General features: G+C 46.4%; 2 protein-coding genes across 2 annotated transcripts in view; both read left to right on the forward strand.

Moving 5' to 3' along the window:
* Positions 1–1,777: 1,777 nt before the first annotated feature.
* LOC107114751 (zinc finger protein OZF-like) lies at positions 1,778–5,881 on the forward strand. The gene is made up of 2 exons (XM_015416375.1): positions 1,778–1,922; positions 4,686–5,881. Exons 1-2 carry the CDS (start codon positions 1,817–1,819, stop codon positions 5,765–5,767), a joined length of 1,188 nt encoding a protein of 395 aa, XP_015271861.1. The 5' UTR covers positions 1,778–1,816; the 3' UTR covers positions 5,768–5,881.
* Positions 5,882–12,374: 6,493 nt separating this feature from the next.
* Positions 12,375–17,002, forward strand: part of LOC107112121 (zinc finger protein 721-like) — a 51,062-nt gene continuing 46,434 nt past the window's right edge. Inside the window, exon 1 of the mRNA XM_015413232.1 lies at positions 12,375–12,532. The gene's annotated coding sequence lies outside the window, so the exon portion shown is untranslated. The remainder of the gene's footprint in view (positions 12,533–17,002) is intronic.

A 17,002-nucleotide genomic window follows, 5' to 3' on the forward strand; every position in this document is an offset into this window, starting at 1 on the left:
CGATAAGAGGGAGGAGGGTTTCCTCCTGTTGCAGAGGCTTCCTCTGCAGCACCCAGTTTCGGAGACAAGACAACCCTGTTCAACTTTCCTTTATAGGTATGGAAGAAAGACTATAAGTATCAAATAAGGATGCACGGAGGGAATCCAGCAAAAGAAGCATAGAAGTCTTGAATAACTTAAAGAAGGGTGTAATAATGTTTAGATAATGAATTAGAGGAAGTTGTACCGTGGTTAGGGTTGCCAAGTTGGATTGGCGCTGGAGTGGGGGACTCCAGTGCTGTTCCGGGAGTGTGTGCGCGCGCGCCACAACCACGTCACCCGGACGTGATGCAACCACACCGGGCACGCTGGGGGCAGGGCCATGACCATCCGAGGGAAAACCATAGATACACACCTGAACAGCATACTCAAGATCAATGTTCCCTTTAAGCTGTGGAATCTTGTGAGCAAAAATTCTACTTTGTGAGCTACTGGCATTAAAGTTGTGAGCGAGCAATTTGGCTACTGCATAAATTAATTTGCTTTGGAGCCATCCTTCCTAAGCTAAGACAAAAATGTTGAACTAGAGGCTAAAAAACTGTGAGCTAGCTCACACTTACTTAGCTTAGAGGGAACACTGCTCAAGATTGCAACAGCAATAATTGCAACAGCAATAATAATAATTCAGAGCAAGAGGTGTCAGTTATCAGACACTGTTAAATAAACAAAATATCGCAAGGGTGCTATATGTTTTAAGCCTGTTTTTTATTTTAAGTTAAAAAAAACCTTTGTGTTTGTGTCCTTTATAAAGTTTATATTTCTGCTACCTGGCATTACATTTTATGACACACATGGCCCGGCCCAACAAGGTCTCATTTATGTCAGATCTGGCCCTCATAGCAAATGAGTTCCACACCCCTGCCTTATAGTCTAACTCCCAAAGTGGCCATTTTCTCTAGGTGAACTGATCTGTCACCTGGAGATCAGCTGTAATAGCATGAGATCTCCAGCCACCACCTGGAGGTTGGCAACCCACTGCCCAAGGTGAGCACACCCTCTGCTGGCACCTACCAAGTCTCTTTAGGAAGTGGGTGGGGCCACGTAGGGCTTTTGCCAGGGAAGCTTCTGATTGACTACTGGAGACCTCATTGGCTGTGCAGATTTTTAAAAAAATATTGCTCTGGCAGCAGCTGTCACCACAGCACAAGGATCTGCACTGTGTGTTAACTGAAGTTAAGCTGTGGCAATCATATTTGTGGCTGGCTAAACCTTCTGCAGCTGCCGTTTTGATGCTGCGCCCACCACGCCCTGTCAGAATTCCAAATGCGCCTACGGGCTGAGAAAGTTTGGGGACCCCTGGATTACAAATCGGCTGGACCATTGGTACTTTACGTGGGGATGTCTCTTTTGAACGCTCCTCCTCCATATTAAAAACAAAATCCCACTGCAACCTCCTCCATATTAAAAACAAAATCCCACCGCAAATAGAAAAGCAGCACAACAACCAGAAGATGATTTCCTTTTTCTCGAATGTGCCAATTTTCTTGGGGTGTTTTTAGAAACGTGGACAGGCGATCAAAGGCCACTCCCGTATAGCCCGCAACGGTACAGACCACTCGGCCACGTTGTTTCAGTCTACTGCACGTGGCGGGAGTTCCCAGGGCGCGGTTCCGTTTCGCGGCCACTTGAGGGGGCGTGGCGTGTGACTTCTGGCCGGGCGTTCGTGGCTCGGGGGTGGAGTTTTCGGAGTCAGATCGCCAATGTTGCTGCCCGCAGTCTCCATTGTGAGTAAGGAGTCCCATGCTGGACAAGCGCTCTGCTCTTCCGGGGAAGCCTTATGTCGGTCTGTGCCCAACCAATGCCGGGACTGTCCCAAGCTGGAACCAGACCCCTGGGCCAGATCTTGCAGCAGATCTTAGCTCTTGGACAGAAGGGGATCCCAGGTAAATGTGGTGGAGGAGAAGGAAGAGGGAACGGGACGGGGTGAGAGGGGAAACGACTGTACAAAGAGCGCTTTTTACCCGCCCTTTTGCACAGGACTCTGTGGGACACTTCCCTGCCTCATTCAGGGCTGCTGCCCATGTGCTAACCCATGTGCTTTGAGCAGAAAGGGGAAGAAGAGATCCTGGGTGGGGGGCTAAGGGAATACGTTCTTCAAATCACGTAATCCGAGAATTAGGTATACCACAACGCTCTTGCAATCAGCGCTGCAAATCCCCTTAATTCGAATTAGTTATACTACACCGTTCTTGGAATCAGCGCTGCAAATCCCCTTAATTCGAGTTAGTTTTGCCACAGCGTTCCTGGAATCAGCGCTCCCCCGCCCCCGCCCCCGAAGGACCCATTTCGGTAGTGAAAGCCTCAGAGCCTTTAGACACTGGCTCTCTGGACTTCCTCTGCTTTATATGCCTTCCCTTGACACCGGAAACCGCGCCGCCCCCCCCCCGCGCGCCCTTTACCCAACTTTTTCTAGAACAATGTTGATTATTGATTATTATTGGCTTCTCGTGTTCTGGGCTGAAATGCAGTTATTATTGCGTGGCTATTCCTCCCTCCCAGTTTTGCATTGGTTTGCATGTTGAACTGAATGATGTACTCTAGAAGAAAAGAAGCTCAGCTGTTCAAAATAACTAACCAATCAATGCAGCCTTAAGGATGAAATGTGAATTCGGAACTTCTCTTTGCATCCTTGCACCTTAGAGATTGCCTAGTTTAGTAAGATATGTGTACATTACCTGGAAGGATGCTCTTGCTTGTGGGCACCCATATAATAGTAAGCAAGGTCAGAGGTTTTCAGAAGGAACTCTTAGGGAATGTTTTCCAGGTTGGTATGTTGGCTCAAGCTGCGGTGGCTCAAGTGGTTAAGACGCTGAACTGCAGGCTGTGGAAGGTCGGTAGTTTAGCAGTTCGAGACCCGAGTGCCGCATGACTCCTGTCTCTAGTTCCAGCTCCTGCCAACCTAGCAGCTCGAAAGCAAGAAATTGCAAGTAGATAAATAGGCACCACTTCAGTGGGAAGGGAGCAGTGTTCCGTGCGCCTTGGTGTTTAGTCATGCCGGCCACGTCTTCGGACAGCGCTGGCCCTTCGTCTTTGAAACTAGAGTCGGATTCGACTGGCTTTCGAGCAAGGGAACCTTTACCTTTACCTATGTTGGCATTTAACAGTTTGTTTTGCAGAGGATTCTGGGGTATATTCCAGCCTGGGCTACACATGTATTGAAACAAGTCAGTAGAATTTTGAGGTGGTAAAATGGGCTCTATCACATCAAACGGTAGGATCCTATTTGTCAGTTCTCCCTGCGTAAACATCTTCCTGCAAGTAAGCAAAGTAGCACAGCAGAGACTGGACTGCCCAGACCCGGATGGCCCAGGCGGGCGTGATCTTGTCAGATCTCAGACCCTAACCGTGATTGGTGCTGATCACAGCAGAGACTGGACTGCCCAGACCCGAATGGCCCAGGCTGGCGTGATCTTGTCAGATCTCAGAGCCTAACCGTGATCGGTGCTGATTAGTACTTCGATGGGAGACCTCCAGGGAAGTCCAGGGTTGCTATGCAGAGGCAGGCAATGGCAAACCACCTCTGAACATCTCTTACCTTGAAAACCCCATCGGGTCGCCTCAAGTCAGCTGCGACTTGAAAGCACTCTCCACCTCCGGAGATTGGACTGAGCTAGATTGTTTCTCATGGAGGTACGGATTTTTCTTTTCTAACTTTTGAGGAGGGTTTCTGTGAGGGGGCAGTTAAACAGTGCTCTTCCCCACTTGCACTTCTAAGAGAGTTGCTTCTTACCCAGTGCTGCGCATATAGACCAGGCCTCAGTTTATGCAATTGGGCGGCCAGGCTTGTTGGGCCCCACGTTCACCCCAGACAATCTGAGACTGCCCTGAGAGATCTTCCTGGCAACTTTGCATTCCAAGGTACAATGCGAGGGTGGGGAAGCCATCTTTCCGCAAATGCAACTCAATGTCACTTATCTTCTCAGTGATTCGATTAAAACCCACAATGTTCTTTGGGATAGTTGAGAAACTAGGTAGTCTCCAAGGTTTCACAGGATTCTGCCTTTATCTTAATGAGGTGGCCCCCACCTTATGGAACGGAGGAGGTCAGGAAGGCTCTTCCTCTCCCGGCTTTCCGCAAACTGTGCAAAACTGAATTATTCAAGAGGGCTTTTCTGTGCAGGCAATAGAGTTGCACTGAACAAAATGATCCACAAAGTTATTTGGATAAATTATATGGGACTGTGGTCTATAGTACTGTGTATAGTTTACTGTAAATAGGATCTGCTGTGCAATTTTTGCATTGTTTTAATGTGTTATGTGAAGACTTGTGCTTGGCTTCAGCTTAGAGACTCTGGCTGGTTCTACAGCCCTAGTCCTAATGCGTCGTTTGCTGAATACCCATCCCGTCGATTATATCGATTCACTCTGTATAATCCGCCTTGAGTCCCAGTGAGAAAGGCAGACAGCAAATTATATAAATAAAAATAAATAAATACAACAGTCCACTTCTGTGTCTGTTAGCTTGGGGCCAGAAGGTTGCTTCATAGGCATTACACTGACAAGCATAACATTAGAGCCATGTTCCTGTGGTGCAATCCTGTGGGAACTGTGTAAGAACGAACCAACCACATGGGCTGTTATCCTCGCTTTTAACAGGTTGGGTTCCCCCCACCCCCCAATGACTCATGTCTGAATTCTTCCATTAGGTGAGCGATTTGGAAGGGAGAACATTTCAGCCTTCACACCAGAGACACCAGGCAAGATCTCTCCAAAAAGACCTCCCAGTGATGCTGTTCCTGAGCACCCAGGCCAAAGTGATTCCTCCTGGAGTTTGGGAAAAGAGCGGCAGGCAGTTGTTATGGAGGGGACAGAAGGCAAAGAGGGCCACGAGGGCATCAGAGTTAGGAAACGTAAAGGGGCCGTTGTCTACCGGCAGACCCTCATGGGAGAGAAACCAAACATCTGCATTGAGTGTGGGAAGAGCTTTCTCCAGAGCTCAGATCTAATTAACCATCGAAGAATTCATACAGGAGAGAAGCCCTATACGTGCCCAGACTGTGGGAGGAGTTTCAGCATGAGCTCAAACCTTCTCAGGCACCGGAGGACCCACACAGGAGAGAGACCCTATAACTGCACTCATTGCGGGAAAAAGTTCACTGATAGATCAACTCTGGTCCAGCACCAGAGAACCCACACAGGAGAAAAGCCTTATCAGTGCCTGGACTGTGGGAAGACCTTCAGCCGTAGCTCCCATCATAAGAGACACCTGAAGAGCCTGGCAGGAAAGCTTCACAGCCAGCACAGCCATCTTGAGAACGCAGCCGGGAAGGGTTCCCCTGCCTTGAGAGAAGCAGGTATGGCCAGGAAGAGTGTCCCCGTCAAGTTCCCAAACACATGCGCAGAGTGTTGGCAGAGCTTCAGCCAGAACTCGGACTTGATCAAGCACATGCGCATCCATACTGGGGAGAAGCCCTACGTTTGTGGCCACTGCGGCAAGTGCTTCAACGTCAGCTCCAACCTTAACCGGCACCAGAGAATCCACACGGGGGAGAAGCCCTACACCTGCTCTTACTGCGGGAAGAGCTTCACTGACAAATCCACCCTCACCCAGCATCGTCGCACCCACACAGGAGAGAAGCCATATAGATGCACTTACTGTGGGAAGAACTTCAGCCACAGTTCTCACCACAAGAGGCACGAGAAAATCCACATGGAGGGAAACCCTGTTGTGTTTATGCCCCTGCAGGCCTATCCCAATCAGATATTCTCAGGCACACAGGTTTCTTGAGAAAAATGGAAGCCTGCCTTGTGTGTGTGTGGGGTGGCTGGGGAGAATTGTGTTCTCTGGAGATCTCAACCCATCTGCCTGTATGACTTCTCTTCTTAAACTGGCTGGTTACTCAGTACCTCGGAACAAGATGTGAAACTCCAGTATTAGACCTACTTGCCTGGGGGAAAACAATGCTTAAGCATTTAGGGTTCTGACTGTGCAATCCTAATCTGAGTTACACCTAAACCCTCTGATTTTGGTGGATTGAGAAGTGTATAACTGCTTAGGATAACACAGTGAGATTTTTTAATTTTTTAGAAAGCTCAGACATTGCTACAGTTACAGTATTAATGAAGCTTTCTAATTCACCAGTGTCTGTTGCCTCAATCCTAAACTTAATTTAAGTAGCATCTTATAGGAGTGAGTTCCACATGCTAACAAGACATCACCGTTTAATCCAATAAATCATCTCTTTGTTTCCCTTTTTCTTTAGTGGTGATTTTTTTGTGTGTCAACCATTTCACAAGTTTTAAACTGTGTCATACATGTGTGATTCCTGTGTCCTTCCTTCCCAATCCTACCACTTTATGTGCTTTTGCTTCTGAGGTGAAGCAGGTAATAATATACTGTGAAAGAGGCAGGGCAAATTTTTTGGCCCGATTCTATAGCAAAGCCAGGCATAGAAGCCCTTCTGTTCCTGTCCAAGAATGCTTCCGTTCCCCAGCATCTGTGCCACATGGCTTCTGGGCTGTAACTTGGGGGTGAGCCACATTGTATACAGAGCGTGTGTGTAACATGCAGGAAGACCCAGGTGTTATCCCCATTTAAAGGATCTTCTCAGATAACAGGTGCAGAGGTAGACCTGAGATCCAGGATAGCTCCTGCCAGTCAAGGCAGACAATGTGGGGCAAGATGTACCAAGAGTCAATTGTTACGTTCAGTTGTCGTGAGCCATGCTCCCTCTAAGCTGTGGAGTCGTATCAGCAAAAATTGCACTTTGTGGGCTACGGGCATTAAAGTTGTGAGCGAGCTATTTGGCTTACTGCATAAATTGGTTTGCTCTGGAGCCATCCTTCCTGAGCTAAGACAAAACTGTGTGAGCTGGAGGCTAAAAAACTGTGAGCTAGCTCACACTAACTCAACTTAGAGGGAACACTGAGTTAGTGCTTTAGTTGTGACCAGTGGGAAAAGACTGGGGTTTCCTGTGCCTCTACACCTGTGCAGACTGCTTCCCAACACAGTAGCGCAGGAAGAATTATTGATCTGCAACAGCAGTCCTCAACCTGGTCGATCCGGCAGACACGTTTGGAATGTTGACAACTGGTAATGGTTGCCACAACAAAATAGCTGCCACAGGGGCTACAGCCAATCACAAATCACTGGAAGGTTCTGCAGACCATTAGGAGGTTCCCAGTCAAGCATCCTCCTGAGATGGAGTGAGCTGTTTCCGAATCAGTGTGCTCCCTGCAGACTGAAAGGTGGTGTCTGCCGGGTTGTTCTGAAGCACCTCCTACTCCACTGAAGTGAGGGAAAGCCATGATTGGCCGTTTGCTTTGGGGAAGAAGTAACTGGGCATCTGGAAATGCATTGACAGGTTGGCGTGGCATGGCATGCATTGGCATCATGTTGGGGATGGCTGCTTTAGGATAAGGATCAACGGCTGGAGAACTCAGAGCCAATAATACTCCCTGGAAGAGTGCTTTGGTCCTCTAGTTGCCAACTCTGGCCCACCATCTTGCAGAGAGTCCATAGTGCAGACCCATAGACAGCTTAAAGTCAACAGGTGATCAGATGCGAGAATCTTGCATCTCTCCTTACTCACTAGTTACATTATGCGTATTGACACCATAGTCTAGGAGAAATCACACACCATGTGTAATTAAATAGCTCCAGGAGTGTACCAATGGAGGAATCACATAACTGAATGGGTCCCCCATGGCCATGGGAAGCCCTAAATACAGAAAACTAGCATGTCATAAGAACATAAAGAGAAGCCAATGTTCGATCAGGCCAATGGCCCATCCAGTCCAACACTCTGTCACACAGTGACCAAAAATACCAGGTGCCATCAGGAGGTCCAGCAGTGGGGCCAAGGAAAAGACTAGGCTAAAAACATCTTTAAAATGTAGGGTTTTGTCTGTGATATTTTTAAAAACATGGTGGAGCTGTCACTCATATAATCTCCAACCTACAGTCTGAAGTGGGACAGTTTAGGAATATGTTTTCCATGTGTTAGTGTAGATTTGGCTTTTGCTGGTAAGATGGAAGTATCCCTCATATGCTGCATTATGCACCATCCAGCAGTTTGTTTTATTTTATTTATACTTCATTTGTAGCTAGCCTTTCTCACTGACACTCAAGGTGGATTACAGAATTTTAAAAACAGTTCCATCAGACCAGTGAGAACCTCTGGTGAATAATGCAGTGAGACTAGAACTGGAAAATAGTGCAAACAGCAGCTACTGGACTATCTCAGCACAGCATGCCATAATGAAGAAAGTGGGGTTAGGAATTGGCATTCTAATTAAACCAAATCTGAGGCAAAACAGTAGGGAGCTAATATATTTGAGGTGGGGTGGGAGAGGCTAATATTCTATTTTTTTAAAACCGCAGGCTGCTCTGAGGACCTTACAGGTAAATAGTGGGGCGTGTGGCAGCAGAGCCAGTATGGTGCAGTGGTTAAGAGTGGCAGACTCTGATCTGGAGAACAAAGTTTAATTCCCCACTCCTTCACATGCAGTCAGCTAGGTCACCTTGGGTTAGTCACAGTTCCTCAAAGCTCTCAGCTCCATCTACCTCACAGGGTGTCTGTTGTGGGGAGAGGAAGGGAAGGAGATTTTAAGCCACTCCAAGTGAAGAGTGGAGTATAAATCCAACTCTTCTTCTTACTTCCACTGTTCTTGCTAGGAATGTGATGTTCCCATTGGTCCTAAGGATGGCAGTTATGGGTAAAAACATGAAGTTCTCTTCTACGGCGCTGGACCCTTGGTCCATCAAAGTCAGTATTGTCTACTCAGGTTGGCAGCAGCTCCCCAGAGGACTCAGGCTGAGGTTTTTCACATCACCTACTCTACTACCTGGTCCTTTTAATGGAAGATGCAAGGGACTGAACCTGAGACCTTCGCCATGCCAAGCAGATGTTCTTCCACTGGGCCACCACCCCTTCCCAAAGACGGAAGTGGGAGAGGTTATATCCAGAGCAAGCCACCAACTATAGTAGCAGGCTTGCTGGCACTTCTACCAGGACTGAGTTCTGTTGGCCACTTCCTTTCAATGAATCGGTCTCTTCAGAGGAGGTTGCGTAAAAACTCTGAAAGCTACTCTGTCCCAAGTTGTCAAGTTTATTTTCAACTTACTGCTTAGGACTTTGCAGAACTGGAGAATGAGGCCTGGAGAAATACCCTAATGCTGAAAAGTTTCTGAACCTAATTTCTCTGTGTTTTCTTTTTTCAGAATATTTTTGTATTCTCAAGAGAAAGTATATTTAAGAAGCAGAATTTTACAAATTTTCTGGGATTTTGGATCCGATGCCAAACTTTTTTGAAAAATGTAAAAGACACCCTATTACAGTCTAACAAATATTTTTAAAACTTGTCATTGGACAAGGAGAAAGGGGGTGGTGGTCAGTTTCTTTATTCAGTTCTGAGAGATTGAGTCTGTGTGTGGAAGAAGGCACTGTGAAAATGAGGGGGCTATGAGGAGAAGAAGAATGTGCTGTCAAGTCACAACTAATTCATGGGGACCTCATCCACATGGAGTTCCAAGCAAGAGAATAATGTAGAAATGCTTGTTGAGAGACAATGGAGTAGGACAAAGAAGGCAGTGGAGAATCATGGGAGATTAGAAGAGATGCTTGGATAAGGGCATCCCTTCTTTCCAGTATTGTATGGTGTGAGAGTGTGCATCAATATATGGGAGAGAAGGGAAGGGTATAAGGGTATGTGGGGGGTCATGCATGGCGGAAGGGAAGCATTGGGGGTCCCAAATAATGGGAAATCTTCCTTCTCTCTCCTGCCCTGTTATCATTTCTTAAACCAATACCAACAAGCTGCAATTTTGTAAAACCACATCATCCACTGGATTTTCAAATTTTTTTTAATACTGGGTGTTTTAAAGAAACTTCTGAGACTAAAATATCAATCAGCAGCTCCGACCAAAACAAGCAACCAAACTCTGTGGAAATCAATAGACGGGACAAAAGGAAACGAGAGAGCAAAAAAATACGCATCTAGGGAAATAACTCCAATATAAGGGCTGGGGAAGCAGGGGGCAGGAGAGAGGAAACACACAGTTCTGCTAAAGGTATGGGGAAATGTTCTCACGTGTCTGTCACTACTACCCCTTATCTGTTAGCCCAATAGACTAACCCCCTGTGCCTCCCCACCCACACCCTCCTGTTATGTTACTACACTCAGTCCACTGTTAACTATAGGTGCATGAGGTAAAGTGGATTCCCTTTATTAGCATATCTTCTTTTAGACACACGGGATTCCTTAATCCTGTACCAGACAGCACATCAGCTACCAACCAAGGCCCCTTTTTCTCTGGATCCTACAGAGGGTGTACTGGGTTATATGGGTTGAAGATAACACAAGAGTCACATTTAAGAAAACATATATGTTTATTTAGTTTGTAAGCATAACCTGTAATGCCTTCCCACTCTAGTCTGATAGCTGACACAGTTACCAGAGTTGGGAGGTGAATTCTACTGAATGGTTACGATACTGGTTCTTTCAGTATGTCAGACTTAAAGACTGTTAAACCCCTCCGGTTTGCTTTTTCACCTCAAGATTCCATTCAGCCTTATTGAATCCAACTGGGCCATGCTGAATGGGGCAGAAATATTCTCCTGTCCATCACAGTGCCTGAAACTCCAAAGTCTAGTCACCAGGTGAACTGATGTGATCTTCCAAACTGAAGCACCACAGCTGAAGAGGTCCTGACTCTAAAGCTCCCCTTAGAAAGTAGAGGACATGTGGATCAGGACCTGTGTCACAGATCTTATCTTTTGGGCAGGTTTGTATAGGAGGAGGTGATCCTTTCATTTTAATACTTGAGTTTTCCTTTGCCCATGGTATGTTGCTTATTCTATGGGGCTTTGGGGAAAACAATAAACCAGAGATGCTAAAGAGAGTTCCCCTTCAGAATCACCAGCCGTTAAAGTTGTAAATGATAATGACAGCCAAAGGTTAAACCATAACAGGTATGCTTCCCCCCCAAAAGGCTGAGGCAGGAAGCATACAGGCAGGATTATCAACAACACATACAAGGTAGACAAATAAAGTAGTAGTCTAGATTGCTATCTTTGTCGCCTGAACAACACGATTGCAACATGGATACAGTATTAAACATGCATACCACAGTTCAAGCTACTATATGTGTTTACATTGTATTGTGTGAGAAGGAAATGAAGGGCCACACCAATTGTAGCAAAGAGACAAAGAAAAAATGGTGCAGTGGGGAAGAAAATTTTATTCCAAAATATTAATAACCCCTACATGTTTTGTGTTCAGCTTCTTCAGAAGGATCTGTGGAATATAAATGCAGCAATGCTTTGAAACTTTTCTACTGCACATTTTTTTTAATATGTGTATACAATCTGGACCCTGGGTTGATCTGTGGATACATATGAATTGGACTATAAGAATATGAAACACATGAAAGTGTGTTTAGAGTGCCTGTATACACATTGAATGCAATGTCTAAAGAGTCCTCCAGTGTCTGCAGTCCATCTATGCCCCGAAAGGCAGAAAGAGGATAAATGGGAACATGTATATTCAAAATTTAGCATGAGTTCTCATTATTTTAGCTTGGGTTTAAAGCTGGATCTGAAAAGTTGAACACTACTGGGCAACACTACATCGAGGGGTGCATGTGTACGTGAGGCCAGGCAGACTTGTTTATTTATTTATAAATTCATGGACTGCCCAATTCTTGAGTTCACATGGCTCTGGGCAATGTTGCAGTTATTCCTCACAAGCAACTATTTCTCTGGCCAGCTCACTAGTTTGGTTCATACTGAGAGTGAATATCATGATAAAATAAATTAAAGGGCCTCTTATGTGTGCCAAAAGTGTGGTGTAGAGGTCAGCTGGACATTGGTGGGTTCTCTGAGGCCGCTTTCCCACCTGTTTTATTGTTTCTGTGTTATTTTAATCTTTAGGTTTCGATATGCAAGCCCCCTCCAGGTCGGCTTTCAGAGAAATAAATGAATGAGATAGATCAAGATGGGTTAGCCATGTTTGTCTGTAGCAGTAGGAAAGCGTAAGGGTCCAGTAGCACCTTTAAAGGCTAGCAAAATTGGTTTCAGGGTAGGAGCTTTCCTGAATCACTGCTTCAGTGTTAACGAGAGCGCCTTTCAGCATGTGAAGGTCACCTTCCCACCGCAGCCAGCCCCTTCCCATTCGCTCCCAGGCCTCGGGGCTCCAAGCTGATCGACAGTCCAAGGCCCAACCTGGGGCGAGGGGCAATGGCTGAGGCAGAAGGCCTGGCCGGGCTGCAGCCACCAGAGGGCTCCTGCGGCTGCCGCGCAAAAGCTGCAGCTCTCTTTGTCTGTTCAGGCTGAGGGTTGAGCTTCCTAGGTCAGGGTCTGCCGCGGCTGCTTCCTCCATTGTGAGCCCGAAAAAGTCCGGGCACAGCTTGGCAAGGGAGGGCGTCTCTCTCGCAACCCCCTTCGCCCGGAGCTACCACGCGCAGCTCATCTCCGGAGTGGCTACGGGCAGGCTCTCCCGGTCCAGCAGGCGCCTCCTTCGTTTCGCGCTGGGGCTGATGCGCGCCTGGCAGGTGCTGGGGATTTGGGTGCTGTTTTAGCAGGAGGGAGTGACTAAAAAGAGTTGAGAATAATAGGGGGGGGGAGGGGTCGGGTCCCTGGAATTGCCTGCGACTGTTACCGTTTTCTTTTTGCCTGAAGATAGTTTTAATGGGCTAGGCCTGTCAGTAGATCATAGGTAAATGAAACTTCCATGTTCAGAGGCAGTATACCTTTGAGTATAAACAACAGGGGATGGCTATGTCTGTTGCGACTTGTTTACGAACTTCCCAAGAGAATCAGGTGAGCCATTGGTGGAGGCTGGATTAGGTAGCCCTTTATTTTGAATTTTTATATTTACTTTTGTACTGGGGAGGTATTTGTGGAGAGGTCTCCTCTCCCAGCAGTGCAAATAGGAGCAATGGCTGAAGCTGTTTGAGAATAACTTGCCTAGTGCCACCTAATATGTTCATGGCAAAAGCAAGGTTTGAACCTGGGACTTTCTGGGCCACTGTCTTCGTAAGCCACTATAATGTTTTAACACTTGATTAAATTATTTATTTACCATCCCTGTCTCTCCAATGGGAACCTAAATCAGCTTTTTTTTCATTTTCCTCTTCTCTATTTTATCCTCACAACAACCTTGTACGGTAGGTTAGGCTGAGAGTGTATGACTGGCCCGAGAACACCCAACAAGCTTCCATGGCAAAGTGGGGATTTGAACCTGGGTCTCCCTAGAGCACAGTGGCTTTGAAGCCAGAGTTGCTAACACAGAATCTGACTGAAAGAATGGAAGCATTTTGCTTTTTATCACATCTCATTGGTAGCGCATTGCAAACAGAGAGAGATGGGGGGGGTGTTGCAGTGTGTTAAAGGTAACTTCAGCTTTCTGCCATTTTACCTGATGGACTTTTGGTTTCTGCAAATATGTTTTGATATCAGATTTGTACCAGGTCACCTACTTTTTCAAGTATTTCAACAGCAGAGGTACCCATCTTCCTTCAGCCCAGGCTATCCTGACCTCATTAGATCTTAGAAGCTAAGCAGGGACAGCCCTTCTCAGTATTTCGATGGGAGACCACCAAGGAGGCAGGCAATGACATACTACCTCTGTAGTCTCCTGCCTTGAGAAACCCAAGGGGTCGTCATAAATTGTGTGCAACTTAATGGCACTTTATGCACACCCATAGTGTGGCTGTTATTGCAGGTGCATGGTTGAGTGCACTTTCTGCCTCATTCCCTTTCTGTTTTTCTTTCTCATCTCTACCTAAAACTGTACATTTGTGGTCACGCTTGATTTTAAACAATCATAGTTGTTGTTTTCACTTATGAATATTGAAACTTAGCTTGTTGCATTGTAGGATGGTGCAGTTGAACAAGACATAAACTTGGGAGGGGGGAATGATAACACACATCTTTTCCTTTTCCAGACCTGCCAGTCAAAAATAGGGAAGGTAACGTGGACACAGTAAACAGGAGCAATGAAAATCATGTTGCAGAGTTCAAAACGTTCAGCAGATGCAGAATCTTGTAGCAGGAACATGGAGTTTCTGGTCCTCATGGTTCGCAGGAAGGGGCCTAAATATCTGTATACAGGGTCATAGGGTCCTGCCCCCACCTTTTAAATAAAATGGCTTTCAGGACAGCACACAAGATTTCCAGATGCATGACAACCATAAGAGATTATGTTGATTTAGTGTAAGGTAGCTCACAGTTTTTTAGCCTCTGGCTCACACATTTTTGTCTTAGCTAGGATTTTATAATTCAGAGGGCCTTTAAAGAAGTCAGGGGGCACTGATATCACAAAATAAAATAAAAAAATTTAAAACTCACTTTTGCAGCATTTGCACTCTGCCTGCCTACGTGGGGAAGCAAGGCGCACTTGGGGGAAGGGGAGGCAGTGGGGAGTCCTCTGGGCAGCTCAGAGAGTCGGTAGTGATCCAGGCGGCCCAGAGAGCCGTGGGGGCTGAGGGCTGGATGGAAGTCATGGGACCTTGGCAGGAAGCTGGGGGGCCAGGCCCCGAAATGCCCCACTGTAGCTACGAGCCTATAGCTCAGGAAGGGTGGCTCCAGAGCAAACTAATTTATGCAGTAGCCAAATCACTCACTCACAACTTTAATGCCAGCAGCTCACAAAGTAGAATTTTTGCTCTCAAGACTCCACAGCTTAGAGGGAGCATTTGTGATTCACGTGTCTTCACTGGGGTTGAGATGCAGGCGAAGCCTAATGACTTTCAAGACCATCAGCTACCATGCATATATTTACCTAGAACATACCAGGGAGGTGCTGTGGCTCAGTAGTAGAGCACCAGATTTGTATACAGGAGGTTTTAAGTTCAGTGCCTGGCATCTCCACTTAAAGAATCTCAAGCAGCATGTTGGGAGAGACTCTCCTCTACCTGCGGGACCTGGAAAGCCACTGCTGTTGAGAGCAAGCAATACTGAATTTGATGGACCCGTGGTCTGACTTGATATAAGGCAGCTTCATATTTGAGTGAATGAATAGATCAGTGGTTTTCAGCCTTTTTTAGGACCCTTGTAATATATCATGACATCCTTCCAATGCTAACTTCCTCTTTCCCCTCCCCAAGTTTAAGGGAAAAGAGATAAAGCTGTCAATAATTTATTTAACAATGATAATAGGTAAAGGTAAAGGTTTTCCTTGCTTGAAAACCAGTCAAAACTGACTCTAGGGATGCGGTGCTCATCTCCGTTTCCAAGCCGAAGAGCCAGCGCTGTCCGAAGACGTCTCCATGGTCATGTGGCTGGCATGACTAGACGCTGAGGCGCACGGAATGCTGTTACCTTCCCACCGAAGTGGTACCTATTTATCTACTTGCAATTTCTTGCTTTTGAACTGCTAGGTTGGCAGGAGCTAGGACCAGAGACAGGAGCTCACTCCGTCATGCGGCACCCGGGTCTCAAACTGCTGAACTACTGACCTTCCGTTCTGCAGTTCAGTGTCTTAACCACTTGAGCCACTCAAAGGCAAAAAACTTGTACTAAGTAATCATCGGGAAATTGCAGGTTGTAAAATTTCACAGAATCCCTACAGGATGTTCAAAGAATTTTGGTTGAGAACTCTGGGATACATCATTCAACGCACTACTAACTTTTGAAGCGTATTCACAGTCCAGGGACTTGAAAGTGCTGGGTCCTGTTTATTCGTTTTCTTTCTGGATTTCATGTTTATACCACCCTTCCTCCAAAGAGCTCAGGATTATTCACATGTTTCTCCTCTATGTTCACAATCATGTGTGGAAAAACTGGATTGTTCCACCCTTTCATTGTATTCTTTTGAGTTGTCATTTTGTTCCTCTTGACGTGCACTCAGAGAAGTAATTTTCCAGGTGAATCAGTCTGGAAGGACCCTGAGCTGGATAGCCCAGGATAGCCTGATTCTATCAGATCTCACACTTCCAAATATCAGCCTTGGCTAGTATTTGGAAGGGTGACCTCCAGTGTTCCCTCTAAGCTCAGCTAGTGTGAGCTAGCTCACAGTTTTTTAGCCTCTGGCTCACACATTTTTGTCTTAGCTCAGGAAAGATGACTCCAGAGCAAACTAATGTATGCAGTAGCCAAATCGCTCGCTCACAACTTTAATGCCTGTAGCTCACAAAGTAGAAATTTTGCTCACAAGACTCCAGAGCTTAGAGGGAACATTGGACCTCCAAGGAATACCAGGGTCATGACGCAGAGGCAGGCAATGGCAAAAACCACCTCTGAAGCATCTCTTGCCTTAAAAGCAAGTCTAGCTCACCACCTAGTGGTGTATTCACACTAAAAGAGCTAGAACCTCTGGCTGCCAGAAAATCTTAGGATCTCCTGGCTATTCTGCACACAATGCCATACGATGATTATAATTATTAATCTGGAAGAAAAGTGTTACCATGTATGTGACCCTCGGAGGCGAACTCATTGAGTTGGCCATGACCTGGCTGGCCCAGGCTTTCCTGATCTCTTCTTGGAAGCTACGCAGGGTCAGCCCTGATTCGTACTTTGGTGGGAGACCACCAAGAAGTCCAGGGTTGCTACGCAGAGGCAAGGCAATGGCAGGCCACCTCTGCTTGTCTCTTGCCTTGAAAACCCTATGGGGTTGCCATAAGTCAGCTGCGACTAGATGGCCCCTTCCGCCACCATTGAGTTGACCTTGGCTACACTCCCTCGGGCTGCAAAACTGTACCTCCTTAATCAAGGCTCTTTTTGTAGAAAAAGCCCAGCAGAAACTCATTAGCATAATAGGCCACACTCAACAGCAGAAACTCATTAGCATATTAGGCCACACCCCTGACAGCATAGCTCATTAGCACATTAGGCTGCACCCCCATGTTACCAGAAGTGTGGTCATCCAGCCACACCCACCTTTTGCTTGTTATTCTGTTTACCTTGTGTGTTGTCAAAACCCAGGGCCTTTTTTTGTAGCAGGAACAACTTTGCATGTTAGGCCACACACCCCTAATGTAACCAATCCTAATGAGTTTCTGCTGTTGGGTGTGGCCTATTAT

Source organism: Gekko japonicus, unplaced genomic scaffold, assembly GCF_001447785.1.
Source record: "Gekko japonicus isolate JY-2015 unplaced genomic scaffold, Gekko_japonicus_V1.1 scaffold204, whole genome shotgun sequence".
Taxonomy (NCBI): domain Eukaryota; kingdom Metazoa; phylum Chordata; class Lepidosauria; order Squamata; family Gekkonidae; genus Gekko; species Gekko japonicus.